Genomic DNA, 18312 nt, shown 5'->3' with positions numbered 1-18312 from the left:
TATTATAATGGTCTTGCAAGTAGGCAAAAAGCTGTTGACTCTATGTGTATAGGGCTCTAAATTTACTTCTGGAACCAGAAGAAAAATCACACCAAAATCACAAATGTCAGCCTCATGATGCCTTTATTGAAGACATCAGCTTCATCATCTGGGATTTTATAATATATGTTTCATATTCAGCAAATAGTATCATATATAAAATACTACAACTCTCCTATTAGTAAGTATTTTTGAGAGAATAAGACAGCAAAACATTATCGTTATGGTGATGATGCTGACGATTAATATTTCTTAGTAGTAGTGCTGTAATGTAAAAACGTACACATACTTAGTTCCTGTACTTCATGTATCTTGCATTGTTATTTATATTTCTTGCAGGTTTTACTTTTACTCCACTACTATTTCCTCTAACTATCTTTGTTACTCATTACTACCAAATAAAATCAGAAGAAGAAGAGTTGGTAATGGTCTGTATTTAGATAGAGCTTTTCTAGTCTTGATGAGCTGCTTTACACTAGAGTTTTGCCATTCACCCATTCACACGCTTCGGCATGCATGGAGTTAAGTGTCTTGCTCAAGGACACATATAGACTAGCAGAGCCAGGAATTGAACCCACAACCTTCACGTTGAAAGACACTGAGCTCAATAATTACTCCTGAATTGTTTAATACTTTTACTTCTAAAACTTATGTACAGTACATGTCATATACTTTAAGACTTTTACTTACGTAATGCAATAAAAAGGTGACTTCAACTTTTAGCAAAGTAATTATCTGCTAAAATATTTGTACTTTTTCCCCAAGTATGCAGGTACTTTATATAAGACTGCTTAGTAGTAATAGTAGTTGTAGAAGTATGACTAGTAGTATTATTTCATTTATTATTATCATGATCATCATCATCTAGATAGAATGTAATGCATTTTCTTTTTTAAAAACTCCAATACTTTCAATTGCCACATATTATTTGTGTTTACATACAACACCTACCCCTGCCATACATATTTATGTGGGTGTATGAATCCAGCAACAGAGGACAGATATTGACCTACATCATATAGGAACAGAAAAAGAAACAAACATTACTTGCACCGTGTGTTTCGCAGTACAGCCAGCTGCGCTTCAGCGTGAACTTCAGCGTGAGAAGAAAGGAGGTGCTGTGACGTCACTCACGTTAGATTCCAGTCGTCCAAGATGGCGGAGGTGAGACGGTTGAGGAGCAGAAATCACTTCAAGCCGAGTCACAAAAACCGAATGGTTGACGAAGGTAAACTGTTGTTATTTTTTTGACAAGTATGTGTTTGTTATACGCGCGAAGCGAAGCAGATAAGGGCTGAAGAACACAGTGACTCTGTTGCTGTCGACGTTGTTTTCGGCAAACTCTCGCTTTTCCGTTAGTCAGTGTGGTGTTGTGTTTTCAGTCGGACACCCGCAGTGTGTTCTGCCTCATGTGGCTCCACAGTGAGTTCATACTAAGTTCATTATCCTTTCGAACACCATGAATGTTTCCCATGTCGTTTACAAATTAACCAAAGGGGTTATCACACAGTCAAAGTCGTGGCGTTCCGTGTGTGGACACTTTGTGCAAACACGCTTACTCTGTCTAAGTCGGGCTGAAAGATAACCCGCCTTTCACCCGGTTTCAAAACGCGACCGCGACACCTGTCGGCTCATTTGTCCGAGCCGTCACTTTCACCTGGCCCACAGTGGACCAGCAGCTGGCCGGTCTTTCACCTGAAGTCTCTGCATTGACCAGTGAACTGGTACGTCTCTGAATTGTCGTTTGTAAGGCACATGTTTCCTGTTGGGGCCTCTCCGTCCTCACACAACACAAGTTGATCTCCTCTCCCCGCCAATGTATTTTTAAATATCATATTATTAGTCTGTTCGGTTGAAACGTAGTTGCGAAACTAATTTCGTCCTCTGCGTAGAACTAGATGCATTTACAGTAGCGCGGGAATTGGGGGGTTCTTCCAGGGCTGCTGCTCATGTCCCCCCGTCACAGTGTCAGTTGCTGCAGTCAGTTACTGCGTAACTGTAAAAACAAACAAACAAACAAAAAACACAACAAACCAACTACAATATAGTGTACAGAACACAAACGGTTGGCACACTTTTCCCAGCAGCTCCATAACCAGACACATTATAATAGTGCATGTGTGTGTCGAATTGTGCAGATGTAGATTGGGTAATAGGTTGCCCAATTCAAATCAGTATTGTGTGAGAATTATTTGATTAATCTGAAAGTTTACACCTTTTTAAAAATGTGTACTAAAGTGCAATAAAGCATTTTTTTTATTGTTTTTTTTAATAGTTTGTGGTGTAGACACACAACACAGATTGGAAAGAGAAATCAGTAAGTGTTGTTTAATTGTATTTATTAATTTTAACTGAAGCAGTCTTGTATCTGCCAGTCACTTGTTATTTTTAACGATTTAACATTTTCTGTTATATTTTATCAGATGGAGTTAAAAAGAAAACAGACCAAACATCGGGGTGGGGGTGCTTGATAGATTAGCCAACAGCTGCCCTAATTTACAGAAAACACAGCATCATCAGCACTGGTCATAGAAATACCCATATGGATCACCCTCCATAATTAACCACCTGAGCTGATCAGAGCCACTGCCTCCTCTCACACTGTGTCGGTGTGTAAAAGCATGCGGACACAACATCCTTCAGGTCTCTTATCTATCTCTAAAATGCAAAGCATGGTTAGTAAAATGTGTAGTTAAATGAGTAGTCAGTTTACTGAAAGTTATGGCAATTGGCAACAGCTTTGATAATTAAAATGTTATGTGATGACTAACCAAATGTGTGGACCCTGAAAAAGGGGTGGTGTACAATAGGTTAAACAAGATAGATGGATAGACTTCAGGGTGGGCTTGTGCCACTTTGGCATAAGTCTTGACTAAATCCTGAATTTAGTAATTGCTAAACAACTACTAAAGCTGTGGGAATTACTAGCTGTTTACACCAGACCAACTTAAGCAATCCCTTAGCTAGTAAATGTGCAAGTATTTTCTAGTCTCATGAAGTGACGACAACAAGCTGAGCAGAATGTAAACAGTGACGGTCAATTGAAATCCTCGTCAACATCCCATAAACATAATTACCAGCCACAGCAGTGACATTTCTTCAGTAGATACTTGATGCAATGGTTTAATTTTCGTTTTGTGGAAGCAACACAGTCTTTTTACCATGCGTCAGACATTGTAATTTACTTTCAAGTTTTTAAGTAAACATTTTGAACCCAGAGGAAAGTTGTCATGTCTCACGTGACAAAATGGTGCTGCAAAATATCTCAGTGAAATTCAAACTTGAAGAGATGAAGGTGTTGTTCTGCTGGCAGCTAGCTAGGTTATGCTAGACCTACACCACCAATGGAGTAGATGTAATTATTAAGCAATTACTTAGCTCTATGCAATTGCTAGTGAAAGTGGTGCAACCCATTTTATTTTAGGATAGACTGATAAACACTTATGCTGTTACTAAGGTTAGTAAACACTTGAGGTGGTGCAACCAGCCCCAGGTCTCATCACTAATATGCAGTCTTTTTATCATCTTAATCCTTATGTCTACTTTTATACAAGCAACCTGACTCTGTGGCAACAGAATTCACTAACTGCAGCAGCTCTTAATCTGCACTTTGTCCTCACTGGTGTGCTGGCAGAAAATCAACATTTGCCCTTGTCGATTAAAGTCCAGAGAGGCAGAATCAGGTTGTCCTTTGGTGCTGGTGTGCAGAGAAGACACTGTGTTTGTATCTTAATTAGCTCCAGTGGATGCCCAATTCTGTTTCATTGACTCAGTCTCTGCAGTCTTGTTATCTTTCAGTCCCTGTCAGGTGCATGTGATGCAACTTTAGTCCCAGGGATTTGTGAATTTCTAAATTTCTACACTAATGCCACAGAAAATGCAAGTAAATTACCTTTTTAAAATGAGAAACCTCTTGTTCTTAGAGAGCTATTTAAAGTGAACTTTGGCCTTATCAAAATTGACCTCAGTAGTGCAGGAGTCCTATGAAGGGAGAGCTGATGTGGGGCACTGTTGAAATGAAGGTTGGCTTGCACAGACATACACTGTTCTTGCCATTATGCAATGCATAGTTAAATATAGGTGCCTATCAGAACTGGAAGAGATGCAATACTGAAAACAGTTATGTTTACATGTGACACTTTGATGATGATGTTTTACACACTCTTCTCAGGGTAACGCATGTGCTTGTGTATGGACATGTGCTCAGTTCCTCCGTGACATAAAAAGTAAGGTGGCTAATTATAGTTTTGTCCTCATTCTCTGCAAGTTGAGTGGGACAGAGCATCAAGACGACTACACACAGTGTGATTTTGGGCTGTCTCACGCAAAAGATAACTAAACGCGGCAGTATCTTTGGTCACGTCCCCAAAATGGTAGTCTTACTTCATACTGTAGTATGAGCCAGAGATGCTTCATGTTTTGCTTCATCGTTTATCGGCATAGACGGACAACGCACGCTGATGTTGCACTTGCTGGTGACGTTTTACTCTGGCAGCTTCACAGATGTTGTTGACATGCGTTGTAGCTTCAGTTGTCTCACAGTCTGCATATATCAAACTTGATGTCCTAAGTTTATTTCATCCGTGTCACATGGTGTGGCTTGCAGTAAACTTATAAGATTGCTAAAATCTCAGGTCTTTGTAGGAGGCTTCAGCCACTTTTTCATGAAGTGTGAGTGTAATAGTGAGTGCACATGTGTACAAAGCATATGGTTTTTCACTGTCTGTTATGCATCCTTCCATGTTGGCGTTTTTACACAGACACACATGCATGTTCTACTGCAGCACAGACTCCTTGCAGTCCCAGTAGAATAATGTCTTTGTGTGTCTCCTATGGCTGCAGTCTGTGCCACTTCATTCTGTCAAGTGCTGCTTTGGTTTTGTTGGGAACAACACTGCCACCGATTGAGGAAATATGCAGAGCTAATTTGTTTGCAGTGCCAATTACTGTAACTGCCCTGTGCTCACAGCAGCCCCTCACACAGTAGTACAGCATGGCTATCTGTTATGAAATTTGTAGCAAATCCAGGCTGACCTTTGAATGTTACTGCGGTACAGTAGTTGCCCGCTTTAGCAAGAATACGAAGTAAGTGCCCTGTTTTTTCAACAATCCATTCCAAAATCCATCTGGCATGCCAGTTTGTTTGTTGCACATAATAATCAGGGAAGGGATTGTTTGACAGTTTGGAAAAGTGCAGGGATTTTCAAAAAATACTTGGGTGATTGGAAGAACCACCTGACTCTCATTATGTTTCACATTTGCCAAAGGCACAAAATGTAATTTGATTGTGAAAATCCTTTCATTCCATCCATTGCATTCCTCCCATGAATATGCTGCATTTGTGATTCAACACACTGTAGTTGCACCTACACTGATGTGTTAATGTCAGTTTGTTGGTTCTTCTCCCTCATAGGAATGCATGATTCAGACCAACCCAAAGTCTGTGTGTTGTGGACCATAATGTGTTGGTCAGATGACATTTAAAGACCACTGCAGTTTGGCAGGATTTTGATTTTAGAAAATGAAAATAAAGTTGAATGAAGGTTGCATCAGAATAAATTGTAGTATAACCACTTGACTGGAGCAATGCATCACCACATTTGATGGATTTTAACCTGTGAATGTAGAAGGCTGTGTATGTGAGCACTCTGTTATATTAGCCACATTCTGCCAACCTCTGTGTTTCCCATTGACTCAGATCAGTTTGTGAGAGTTGTGAAATATTTGAGTTGACAAGTGGTAACAGATGTTATCTTACCTGTTAAATGGGCTTGTGAAACCTGAACAGTTTTACCTGTTAGGGCTTCCCAATTATTCCACCTATTTTAAGTGCGGGGTCTAACATCACAGCCGCAAGCTCAACCGGCGACTTGGTATTAGCTTTGTTATTAGCCAAACAACATGTTTCTCATTAATTACTTAGGCAGTGGTGAATGTCATGAGACGCAGGTATCACTACTTACTGCAGCTGAATGCCTAATCACTTAAATATTTGAATGAGCAATGCTTAATACTTGTTGTCTTACCTGTTCAGTGTGAGGTAAATGGTGGAGTTTATATGTTAGGGAGTGTCATTTTTAGATGGCACCAGCCCTTTCTATTACCTGTAAAGGGAGATTTTAACTGCTTAGTTGAGCAGCTTCAATACCAGGTTGTGATGTTCCCAGCCAGAATACTCTCAGCAGCAGAGCATTAAATCTCCTTATCGGTTAAAAAAAATTTAATGGGCTGAATTTCACCATTTTTTTTGTTGCGTTTGTCTTCTGTGTACCAGTTTATTTCTGGGTATTAGCTGGGGATTGGGAACTGGGTGCATGTGCGGTGCACTCAGGCCAGCTTGAGTTGGACTGGGTGCACTGAAGGTAGTAGTAGCTCAACTCCCAATCATATTTTTTGGTTGTGTTAGTCTGACTTTGAGAAATTCAATTTAGTATGATTTCACACAGACCTACAGTTTAAAGTCCAATTTAGTTGCAATAAAGTCATATCAATCTACTGAGTGACATGAGGAAGGGGTTCAGGGGAATGGTTAAGTTTTAAGATCCACAGAAACATCCACATTAGTGAAGAGAGAACGCTGTCTTTGTGACGTCCTCGTGTCATTTATTTCCCTTTTGTGATTTTGAGAACAAGGCTATTTTCAAGCTTGACCCAGATGGGCAGAACAGAGTGGAGAGCAGTACAGACTGGTGGAAAGATATGGAATTTGACCCATATAAGACACTTCACTTAATCTTCAATTCTAGATATTTTCTATCTCTCACAGAAACAAACTTGGAATGAATCATGCCACATAGTCCTGCCTTCGCATTCTTCTCTCTTCTCTCACTTCACACCCATAGTCTGCACATGCAGTATGTCGTTATCTAACCAAGTGTAATTCTATCTTTCTCTCTCTTGCTTTGTTTTTCTTATTCAAAGGCTTGAGTGGTGTGGAAGATGTCCCCATTTTCCAACAGAAGCAGAAGCCTCCTTTAGCCAAGACAGAAGAACTGGAGGATGAATTGCTTCCCAGGACCATGGCCTCAAAATTAAGCAAAAATGCCAGCCTCACCCCCTCACCAGACGAAGGGATTCATGAAGATGAGGTAAAGTGTTGATGTGCTTTTTGTCACTGTTGTTCTGTCAACACATGTGTTTTTAACCAGACATAAACTTAGTTTAGACAACCTTTTTGCATTTTTGCTTAGAAATCAATGATTCAGTTCTAAAAGAAATAAAGAAGTAAGAATAATTTGGTATGAACAAGATCAGTTGTTGGAAGTATTTATGCGATAAATTTGTAAATGCGATAAAAAAGTAAAGTTAAAGCATTATATCATTATTTATATTGAATCTGTATATTGATTTCTAGCTTTGTTCTGCTACATCTCACATTCAGACAGAATGTGTTTTTCTTGCTCTTCTGTCTGAGACTTGGCTGCTGTTATTTTCAGTTCCTGTCTCCTCTAAGAAACCTGCCTTGTCAGCAAAGTTGCCATGGACAATCCTGATTGAAAACTCATGTCTTTAGGCTGTGACAGAGGAGGAACAAAAAGCCCATCCCATCCAGATTGTCCTTGCCAATGAAGATGAGCACAGCTTTGAGCTTGATGCTGCAGCGCTGGAGAAGATCCTGCTGCAAGATCACGTGAAGGACCTGAATGTAGTGGTCGTGTCTGTGGCCGGAGCCTTCCGCAAGGGCAAGTCCTTCCTGTTGGACTTCATGCTGCGGTACATGCACAATCAGGTGAGATAATGAGTGGTTACAAAATGCACCTCAGATATATAAGGGAATGGCAGGGTTCCCACGCTTGCTGGAAAACCTGGAAAATGATTTTCCAGTCATGGAAAACATGAGTTAAGGCATCCTTGAAATTAGAAATGTATTGAAAAGTATTACATGTTAATTTGAACTGCTGGCAGTTCTTATACTTAATGTTGTTAGCATTTGAATGAATCCTTGTGTGAATCAATCAGTCAATTCTACTTTATTTTACAACTTTTAAACAAATGAAATGCAATTCGAAGGGCTTGACTAAAGGACTTGATTAAACAACAGAACATCATAGGAAATAAACTCATATTATACTTATACCAATGCACACCAACCAATAAAATATGAGCAGTTAGAATAATGTGAGAATAAAAGATAAAAACTAATACAATGATGATAAATAAACAAATTTAATTGGATAGTAAAACAATAAAATCCATGTATAATATATCTATATATTATAAAATGTCATTTTTTTTTTATAAAAAAAAATTAAATATGGATACAGCAGAGCAAATTAAGGTATATACTAAATAGATGGAATAGAAGTATAAACCATACATTTCTAATAGTAAACGACACTACAGAAAAGCCAGACTAAAAAGATAGCTAGCAAACAATGTTTGTTAAATATATTTTAGGTTTGTTACGATACTGTGGTGATAGCGAGAGATATTGGCCATCGATCTTGTTTTGTTTTGTTTTTTTATTTGAGTACTAGAGTAACTTAAAATGACTGTACTGGAACAATAAAATGCAAATTAGCATCTAACCAAAGGTGTGAAAGAAGCAGTAAAGTGCGATGCGGCGTGTACAGTATGTATAATACATAGAATATAAAAGATATGAAAAAGCTAAGGTATGAACATTAATTTGCTGTGTGAACAGTCAGTATGGGCAGTAGTAGAGAGTTTCAAATCTGTGTTTACAGGAGTAAGTGACAATGTCAGGAAGACAGTCCAAATTCAAAACTGAGTGGAAAGAAGACCCACAGTTCAGGGACTGGCTAGGAGAGGTATCAGGAGATGTGCATAGGGAATATTGCAAGTATTGCAGGCAGTCTTTGGATATAAGTGACATGGGTGTCTCAGCTCTCAAGAGTCATGCATGCGGGCAAGACCATAGACTGCTGGACAATTAAATTAAACAATGACAGCTTTCATGAGGAGGAGTCCTTCAAAAGACACAGGAGAGGCAATCAAGATGTCCAAGGCACACTACTCATTCTCTAGCTCTGATTTCTCAGATATTTTAGTCAAATGTTCCCAGACACAGAGCTTGCCAAACTGATTTCATGTGGTGCAACAAAATCAGCGTACCTTATATGTTTTGGACTAGATCCTTATTTCAAAGAGCAATGGGTCAAAGATATAAGAATAGCACAGTGCTATGTTGTATATTTTGATGAATGCATAGAGTTTATGGGTCATGCACAAGCAAAGAATATTCTGGGAAAAACTGCAAGAGAAAACACCTGTCCAGCTGCTAAAACTGGACCTCCAAAACAAATCAGTCCATGTGCCACTCAAACAGCTGGACACCGGATTTGCCCCAAAGCAGGCTTTTAGAGAAGGCATCTGAAAAGCTCCAGGAAACTCCAGTGAACATGCAGGTGCTCAAGAAAGAATGTGTCTCCTTCCTCGCTGTGACCTGCAAAAAAAATATGCAGGGAAGTCCTCTGCAGGGAAGACCCAGCTGTGGGGCACATGAGCTCCCTTGACCCTGTGATCATGGTGATAGAAGCTGAAAGTGCAATAGCAATGTTTGATAAAACTCCTACGGGTTCTCCTCAATGCAGCATGGCGCACTGCCTCAGCATGACAAAGTTCAATCAAAACCATAAAGCAGAGTTCCAAAATTTTGTTTACAGTTACTGGCTGGATGAATTTCTTGGAATTTCTTTCAGTGGTCGAGCAGAATAAAAACTGGACTTCACATGAGTGACTAAATCAAATTCATTTTGTAGAAGTGTGGCAGAGAATAGGGAAGAGCTGGAAGCTCTAATTAAAACACTGGAAAACATGCAGTAGAGTGTGAAGAAGCTACAATACCTGAGGAACTTTTTTTTTTGAGGAATGTTTTTATTTGAATGACATTGTTTTATATTGAGCTTTTTGCGCTGCAGGATGAAATTGGATTTTGAATAACATGCAAGGTACAACTGTAGAAAAGGATTTCAAGAAAAGAGTGGGAACCCTGAAAGGGCTAAATAGTATCCACTTCAATAACTCTGCTATCAGTGTGAATAATCGGAAATAGAACCAATGCAGTTAGAAATGTATTATTTTAATTATTATTAGTGTCATAATAATGAGTACTTTTAATTTTATAAACTATGCTGTAAAATTGCAGATAACAACACAAATATGGTAGTTAGTGCCCTTTGCGTAACGTTAAGTTGTACACTTCACAATACATACCCACACTGTTTTTACACAGACACACTTTTGTGCAGGGCCATGACCTAGCAACTTTGTCCATCAAAGATATCAACAACTAGTCCTTTGGGTCTTCTAGGAGTAGCCTGACACACAGATGCAGAGAGGGATCACCTTACACTGATCTAATGTGCTCTCTAGCACAGACGTGGAGTATAGACGGAGGAATGGTGTGACCCTGTGGTGTCTCACAGCTGTTGTGCTGCATGAACATGAGCACACAGCTCATGCAAGGCTGACCAGAGCTACACATGCTATTGACATGTGGTGCAATTTACAACTTCCACAGCCACTGTATTTATGTGCAGAATTGCTGGACTGTAGGTAAATGATTATCTCACTCTGTGGTCAGCTGTGCAGGGAAAATGCACATGCAAACTTTGTACACTATGAATCAGTGCTTGTGTTTTTGCTTGCAAATGAGGGATTTGCCTTTGTGGCTTGCTTATACATTTCCTGTATGTGGTCGAAAGCTTGTACCATCTGTCAGCTGAGGATTCTGATGAGGTCACTGTGAGGTGTTTTAACTGAAGCTTTCATTTGTCTGGTTTTAAGTGGTCAACAAGATGATCATACTTGATTAATTAACACCATTAAGCTGAGTTCTCAGTTCTCTGTGTGACGAAATTTCACACAGGGTTTGGAGACATTCTCAAACAACAAATGGTGAAGGAAAGAACAAACTACATTTACTTCTCAATGTATCTGACAAAACAGCTCTTGTGAGAAATGTCAATATTGTATATTTTTTTACTACCCTTTCTCACCTGCCCTCTGTATTCCAGTGAATTTCATCTCGTACCGTCTCACATAATGCTCATCTCCTCTTATGTCTCGCTCTTCTCTCCCCTCTCACTGTGTAGCAGAATCACTCGTGGATTGGAGGTGACGATGAGCCTCTGACAGGCTTCACCTGGAGAGGAGGCTGCGAGAGGGAAACCACAGGAATTCAGATCTGGAGCGAAGTGTTTGTGGTTGACAAACCAGATGGCAGCAAGGTTGACAAATATTGTAGTCCTCTAACAAGCTACATGTGGTTGTCTCAAATTTATGGTCTCATTGTGACGTTTAAAAGCAAACACCCTGATGGTTCCATTTCATTCCAACAGGTAGCTGTACTCCTCGTTGACACTCAGGGAGCGTTTGACAGCCAGTCCACAATAAAGGACTGTGCCACTGTGTTTGCCCTCAGCACAATGACGAGCTCTGTACAGGTGAGGCCTCGAAATATGCTGTTCCTGTTCACAGCATGAGCTTAAATAAACATCTACACTCATGATGTCTTTCTTAATTTGTTTCAGGTGTACAATCTCTCCCAGAATATACAGGAGGATGACCTACAACATCTGCAGGTCAGTGTGATTTTTGATTATGGTTATTTTTCCTACACAGGAAAAAAGCTGAAGCAAAGTCTTTTCCAGTCTGATTGTCTGTTTGCTGATTATAATATGAATCTCCTCTGTAGCTTTTCACAGAATACGGTCGCCTGGCAATGGAAGAGATCTACCTGAAACCTTTCCAGGTACTGGCTGCTTCTGCCTTTTACCATTGAACATGTACTGATGTACTGCCAACAGTTTTGTCAATAGTTTTGTTAGCAAATAGCTAATATCTAATTGTGAAATATTATTGGACCGGATCATGTCAGAACATCTGAAATTAACAGATCAAATCTTGGCTCTTCCTCCCTGACATGAAGTAACGTCTCATTATTTTCAGTGTGGTTTTGATATTGTTTTTCATGTTTCAGTCGCTGATGTTCCTGATTCGTGACTGGAGTTACCCTTATGAGCATAACTATGGCCTAAAAGGAGGCAACAACTTCCTAGACAAAAGACTGCAGGTGAGTTTTTTTTTGAGTGAAAAGAGTGAGTTCCACACACACACACCCCTCCAGGCACCACACCTGTTTTTAAAATCTAATGTCATTGCTTGTTCAAATATGCTTAGTAGAACATGTGTATGCACAGTCACGCCAGTCTGTGACAAACACAAATATATACTTGCAGTGTGTGAGTTCCTCATCATCTGCTGACACAGGTAAAACAGAACCAACATGAAGAGTTGCAAAATGTAAGGAAGCACATCCACTCCTGCTTCTCCAGCATCGGCTGCTTCCTGCTGCCACATCCTGGCCTCAAGGTGGCCACCAACCCTTACTTTGATGGCAGGCTGAAAGGTGAGATAATGTGAATAAACACATGTACTAATGATTATATAATCAAGGTCGATGTGACAATCCTAGTGTGTGTTTTATGTTTCAGACATCGATGATGATTTTAAGAGGGAGCTGGCCAAGCTAGTGCCACTCCTCCTGGACCCAGAGAGACTGGTAGAGAAGGAGATTGGAGGAAATAAAGTCACCTGCAGAGATCTCCTGGAGTACTTTAAGGTCCTGCAGGATTACACTTTAAATGCATTGATTTTCATATGGATGGGTTAACTGCTGCCCAGTCTGGCAAGTACATCATTTAGTTTTGAAGATGAAGATTCAGTGTAAAACCATTGACTGAACATTTGATCGTTGCAATACACAACTGTAATCTTAAAGGTTTCCATTTACTTTGAAACGGAAGCACAATCATGAACGGACCACAAGCTTGCAAAACAAAAATTTTTACTTTTCGTGGACACACCAAACGGCAACATGGCACAGGAAGCACTCGTGTGATAATCTGTGTTCTATATTCCTGCAGGCTTACATAAAGATCTACCAAGGTGAGGAGCTGCCTCACCCCAAGTCCATGCTGCAGGTTGGTGTCTGTATTAACTCTGGAGGACCTTTGTAACAGATTCAGAGTGAAGGATTTAGTGGCAACTGGTGGTTAATGCAATTAACCAACTACCTCCCACCCCCAATGCGTCCTGGCCAATTCCACGGGACAGGATCTAATTATAATCTTACAAATACACATATTACTATTCCTATTCTATGTAAATAGAACTTCTAAATCCTACATACAGGACGTTTAATTGTGTTCTCACTTTTAGGTTTATCTTCTGTGGTCGTTAATAAGTGAATTTTAATTATCTTTTCAGGCGACAGCAGAAGCCAACAACTTGACTGCAGTGGCAGGAGCCAAAGACATGTATGGAAAGAGCATGGAGCAGGTGAGGGCATGTTTATATTTACATAATCAGTTATGTGCCATCATGTGTTTGCACCACATAGTAATAGATTAATTTAAGCACAAAACAATTGAAATCATAAATATAATAGAAAGCCCGTAAATGTAATCATTTCAAAACATCCATTAAAACAAACCATCTTTTCTACTCAGATTTGCGGTGGGGATAAGCCATACATTGCCCCGGCCGACCTGGAGCGCTGCCACGAAGAGTTCCGCACACACTCTGTACGTTACTTCCGCTCTGTGAAGAAAATGGGCGGCGACGAGTTTTGCCAGCGCTACCAGAACCAACTGGAATCCGAGTTGGACGAGGCCTACACCAACTTCTCCAAACACAACGATGGCAAAAACATCTTCTATGCAGCGCGCACGCCCGCCACGCTGTTTGCGGTCATGTTCGTCACCTACGTGGTGTCCGGCGTGACCGGCTTCATCGGTCTGAGCACCTTAGCCTCCCTAGCTAACCTGGTCATGGGCATCGCACTGCTGTCACTCTGCGCCTGGGCGTACGTGAAGTATTCTGGAGAGTTTCGGGAGGTGGGAACGATGATAGATGAGGTGGCTGAGACTCTCTGGGTACAGGTGGGTGTGTCCAAGATATAACAACATGTATATTATATACATACATATGTGTGTGTTGTTGTTGTTTTAGAAAGTTAGGTTTTATTTAAAGGTCCAGTGTGTAACCTTTTAGGAGGGTTTGTTGGCAGAAATTCAATATGTATGTTTAAGTGTATAATGGCTTTAAAATGAAAATCCTCGTGATTTTTATAGTCTTTAAAAAAAACCTTTGATACGTAATTTAGCGTTAAATGTTCTTTTCTTCATGCTTGAGCTGCCACAACATACATTATGCGTTTTGAAGCAGAAGCTTACTCTGCGTAGAATGGCTCCACCTACATCAGGGCTGTCACTTTTTGTACGAAATTTGCATGTAAAAGTTCATGTTTGAATTGTTATAATATGTTAAAACGGAATACATGCAGAACACATGTATATTTCCTACTGTATCAAATGATGCAGCAGTGGGATAACATGCAAGTCTACTGTAAATGAGGGAGACTCAGTTGCATGGAGACACAAGTAACTGCATCTCGCAGTGAGCTGTCTCATAAATACCTGTGTACGAACAAACACAGGTTTTGGGTCATTATAAACTAAATTTCTGGAGAAAGTGACCCACATTAACCAGGTGCATGTAGATCCCAGACGAGCTCGGGAAAGGTAGTAGTGAACGGAGTAGTCCTGTGTTTGTGGCAGACTGTGGTCTCATCGTTGGATGTCACTCATTTTTACACATTTGACCTTTAAAGTTCCACTTGTTGCTTTTAATTGTAAGGAAAAGAAGAGAAACAGGAATTTGTGTATTCGTTATCTTTCTGTCTGATGCATCCCATCATCCATCTCACCGAATCAAAACAACACTCATTTCCTTTCACACGTCAGCGCTGCCTTCACACTGAAACTCAAACACAAAGCCAGTGTGTGAATAGCATTTGTGTTTTTGTTTCTGGAGTTTCTTCAGGGGTAACAAACTCCTCTTTTCTTCTCTCTGATGTTTCCCCTCCTTCCTCTGCTTTTGTTTCTCTCCACCCTCCCATGCTTTACAGCAGATGCTTAGCAAGGTGAGAGTGCAACTTCCTGTTTCTCTGAACTTCTTCCTGCTGTTCTCATCCATCCTGTCTGATTTCCTCTCCGTTAGTCCTCCTCCTACCACCACGGCAGTATTCTTTTTATTTATGTACGTCAAGATCCCACTCGCACTCACTCAATCACAACATGTAGGTGTTAAATGATTTTAGTAATTGTCATGTAAACACATGTCCCATTATTCACAACATCTATTTTATGTCTTCAGCTTTACTGGCATCTAAATCTTCTTTATTTCTCTTTTACTCTCCCTGAACATCTGGATCTGTCTCATATCCCTTTGTCCTCTGCTCAAACTTTCAAATGTCTGTCTGTTTCTCTCTCTCTCTCTCTCTGTCTGTCTGTCTGTCTTGTTCCTTGTGTAACTATCGCGGTCCTTCCCACTCTTCTCAGGTGTTTTCCAAACTTTTGGAGCCGGTCATGAGCCGCCTGCCATGGCCCGCCTCTCTCCTTCCTTCGTTCCCATCAGGAACAACACTGGGACTCAGAGCGTTAACTCTTCTCAACAACAACAACAATAACTACAAGAAGGCTAACTAGCTGCTTGTTGACTGGCGGATTCACAGACTGTCTTACGTTTGAAACCTCTGCAGTTTGCTAGCTTCTTTTATAGTACTTTTATTTGTAAGAGCGGTGATGCTGGATTCTTACGTTTTGACCTCTGGATGTGGACACAGATAATCCTCTGAGTGCTGACAGGCTCCCAATCTTCTCAGGATCATCACGGATGTGGAGCTTGCCCACACGGTTTTAAATCCAATTATTCTGATGAATGTGGGTTTTTTTCAGTTAAAGAGGTTTTGTTCAGTTGTGTTGTGACTGGTTTTGTGTGTCAATTATCAGCATGTTGGACGACACCACTTTTTGTTGCATTGATTTTTATTTATTAACAACCCTTTTCTTTCAGTTTCTTTTTCCTTCTTCATGAACAGTTTTGTGACCGAATTCACTTGATCTGTTCTCACACAAAAATCCTCTCTCCATCTCCCCTGTCCTCTGTCCTCTCCGCTGTCCTCTGCTGCAGGTTTTGAAGCCACTAAGCGAACATTATATGGAAGACAACGTCAGACAGACAGTGGTTAACTCAATCAAAGCCAGCTTGACAGAACAGGGCCCGCAGCACACCAAGCTAAAGACTCACTGACTATCTTCATCTCCTTCATCCTCCTCATCATGTTCATCAACTCCTTCCCCCTCCTCGCTGTCCACTTGCTCAATGGTTCAGTCCTAGAACTCTGGAACTAGTTCAACACCAAAGCCGATCCTCTACTGTTTGTCCCCCTCACACAAACATCCATCATGACTTCACTGACCCCGTTTCGACATGAGCAACTTGACCCGGTAAGGCTCACTGCTCATTCTGCTCTTCACCGCCCCCCAGTGCCTGAGAGCAGGAGCTGCACATCAATGAGAGGTCACAGAGGAGAAGCCAGCGGCGTCTTTTGCCAAAACAGGACCTGAACAAAGGTTGTCGTCTGTGTGCCACGCTGTTATAGATGTAATGCACCCTGCAGGTTGACACACGCACGTTTGTGTCTCGTTTCGTAGTGAGGACACTCGTAGACCTAATGCATTCCCTAGCCCCTTAACCTAAACCTTATTATAACCATAAAACCAAGTCTTAACCTTCAAAAAGACCCTTTAAGCAGTGACAGAACGTGAGGACCAGCCAAAATGTCCTCGCTCCCCGTGGTTTGTAGGTTTTTTTGGTCCTCACAACACTACCCATACAAGAACACACACACACACACTTGCTGTTGCTAGACTGCACTCACTCTGTGATTGAGCTGTAATTCAGGGAAAAACGGACACAGCTGTTATCAACAGTGCAAGGTAAAACATTTCTGTGGACGTAATCATTGTGTGTCACAGTTCAGAGCTTCACTCGTGTCTCTCTTCAGCCTGTCAAGTAACGCGTCCAACAAAGCACACGTGACTAAACACATCTAATGGTGAGGTTATTATCATCATCATCATTATTATCATCAGGAAGTAGATTTTATTGATTTACACTGAAGTGAAAGCAGATTATCTTTGGTTAGTGATTTGTTTTTGTGTTTTTTTAAAGCTGTTAAACTTCCAGTGTGTCCCGTCCTGATAAATCAATCTGTCTCCTACAAATCTGAAATGAACACATGAGGCTGGAAATAAAGTAAAACTGTAAACTGTTATTTTTCCTCAGACAAACGGCAACAGTTCACTCTTCATTCGTTCAGTTTTTGACACTAAATTTTAAAGCCGTGTTAACCAGATTACATGTGTATGATCAGACTGGGCTCCAGTTGCTTCCCGACAGAACCTCTGTATTCATCCAGCCTCACCCTTTAATACGTAGTGAATATAATACTGATGAGTTTTGTGGGGAGCTTTAGCTCTTTATTTAAGGACTGACGTGTTTTAAATGGTGCCTTTGGTGCCCTCTGCATGCTGCTGTGTTGTAGTGTTAAGCGAGTTAAGAGCTTTTAGAGTGTTTTCTAAAGAGCTTTTAGAGCCCAACTATACTCACATATTCAGGGAGGGTTTTCACCTGGAGCCATTTTCTCTTCTCCACTGCCTTCCATCAGATCCACTCTCATATTAAGACGTGCAAGCTGCAAATTTGATTCTTGCCTTTGTGGAAGGAGCAATGTTTGTTTGTTTTTCGATCAAACTCCTTTTTAAAGGAATATTTTTGACATTTTGGAAAATATTGATGTAGGCGACAGATAAATGAGATGGTAACTGATCTTTCTGAAGGATGAATATGAAGCTACAGCTGCTCTGCTGAGATTCACACTCACCCACTCATCTCCTGCTCTCTGCAGTGCTAAGCTAACTGACTGCTGGCTATAGCTTTGTATTTAGCGACAGATTTTAGCTGTCAGTAAAAACCTGTTTCCCCCAAATGTTGAACTATTCCTTTAACTGCCGGCAGATGAATCCATCCACATTTTCTTTTTTGTCTTTACGGATGATTTAAATGAGCACGGTTAACATCTGCATCAGTCTTTTACATGGATCTCTAACCTCAGGCTGCCGTCTCATACGTCCACTTCTCTTTTCAGTGTTCACAGATTACAATCAGGCATGTATGTTGGATTCAATATTTAAATGAACTTTGTATATGTTTTATAGTGGATCAATTTAACAGGCGGTTGGTTTGGTTTGGTTTTTAGAGAAGGGTAAGTTGCTGCTGTAAAGGTTTGATGTTTATGGAAACGTATTTGGATTCTGAGTAAACTGACTGTGTCGAGTGGGTTAGAGACGATGTGTGTGTCTGACTTTTAAGGATCTCTGGTAATTTATTTTTCAATAAAAA

The 18312-nt window shown here is 40.5% G+C and overlaps 2 protein-coding genes across 10 annotated transcripts in view; one reads left to right on the top strand and one right to left on the bottom strand.

Moving 5' to 3' along the window:
* The window catches only part of LOC122781907 (amine sulfotransferase-like), a 20272-nt gene extending 18846 nt beyond the window's left edge, over window positions 1-1426 (bottom strand). Inside the window, exon 1 of the mRNA XM_044046001.1 lies at window positions 1174-1426. The gene's annotated coding sequence lies outside the window, so the exon portion shown is untranslated. The remainder of the gene's footprint in view (window positions 1-1173) is intronic.
* On the top strand, window positions 1164-18312 carry LOC122781906 (atlastin-2-like). Of its 9 annotated transcripts, none has more exons than XM_044045996.1 (17): window positions 1164-1267; window positions 2315-2356; window positions 6961-7127; window positions 7553-7768; window positions 11097-11231; window positions 11343-11447; window positions 11535-11585; window positions 11699-11755; window positions 11984-12076; window positions 12274-12412; window positions 12498-12625; window positions 12930-12986; window positions 13273-13344; window positions 13515-13946; window positions 14978-14989; window positions 15408-15761; window positions 16039-16102. In XM_044045996.1, exons 1-16 carry the CDS (start codon window positions 1195-1197, stop codon window positions 15552-15554), a joined length of 1926 nt encoding a protein of 641 aa, XP_043901931.1. In that variant the 5' UTR covers window positions 1164-1194; the 3' UTR covers window positions 15555-15761; window positions 16039-16102. The 9 variants fall into 9 exon arrangements, with proteins under 9 accessions (XP_043901931.1, XP_043901930.1, XP_043901929.1 ...); XM_044045995.1 differs by having other exon boundaries at window positions 14975-14989; XM_044045994.1 differs by having other exon boundaries at window positions 11100-11231; window positions 14975-15761.

Source organism: Solea senegalensis, linkage group LG15 (genome assembly GCF_019176455.1).
Source record: "Solea senegalensis isolate Sse05_10M linkage group LG15, IFAPA_SoseM_1, whole genome shotgun sequence".
In the NCBI taxonomy this organism is placed as follows: Eukaryota; Metazoa; Chordata; class Actinopteri; order Pleuronectiformes; family Soleidae; genus Solea; species Solea senegalensis.
The sequence above is the reverse complement of the archived record's forward strand: the minus strand, read 5'-3'. Positions and strand labels throughout refer to the sequence as shown.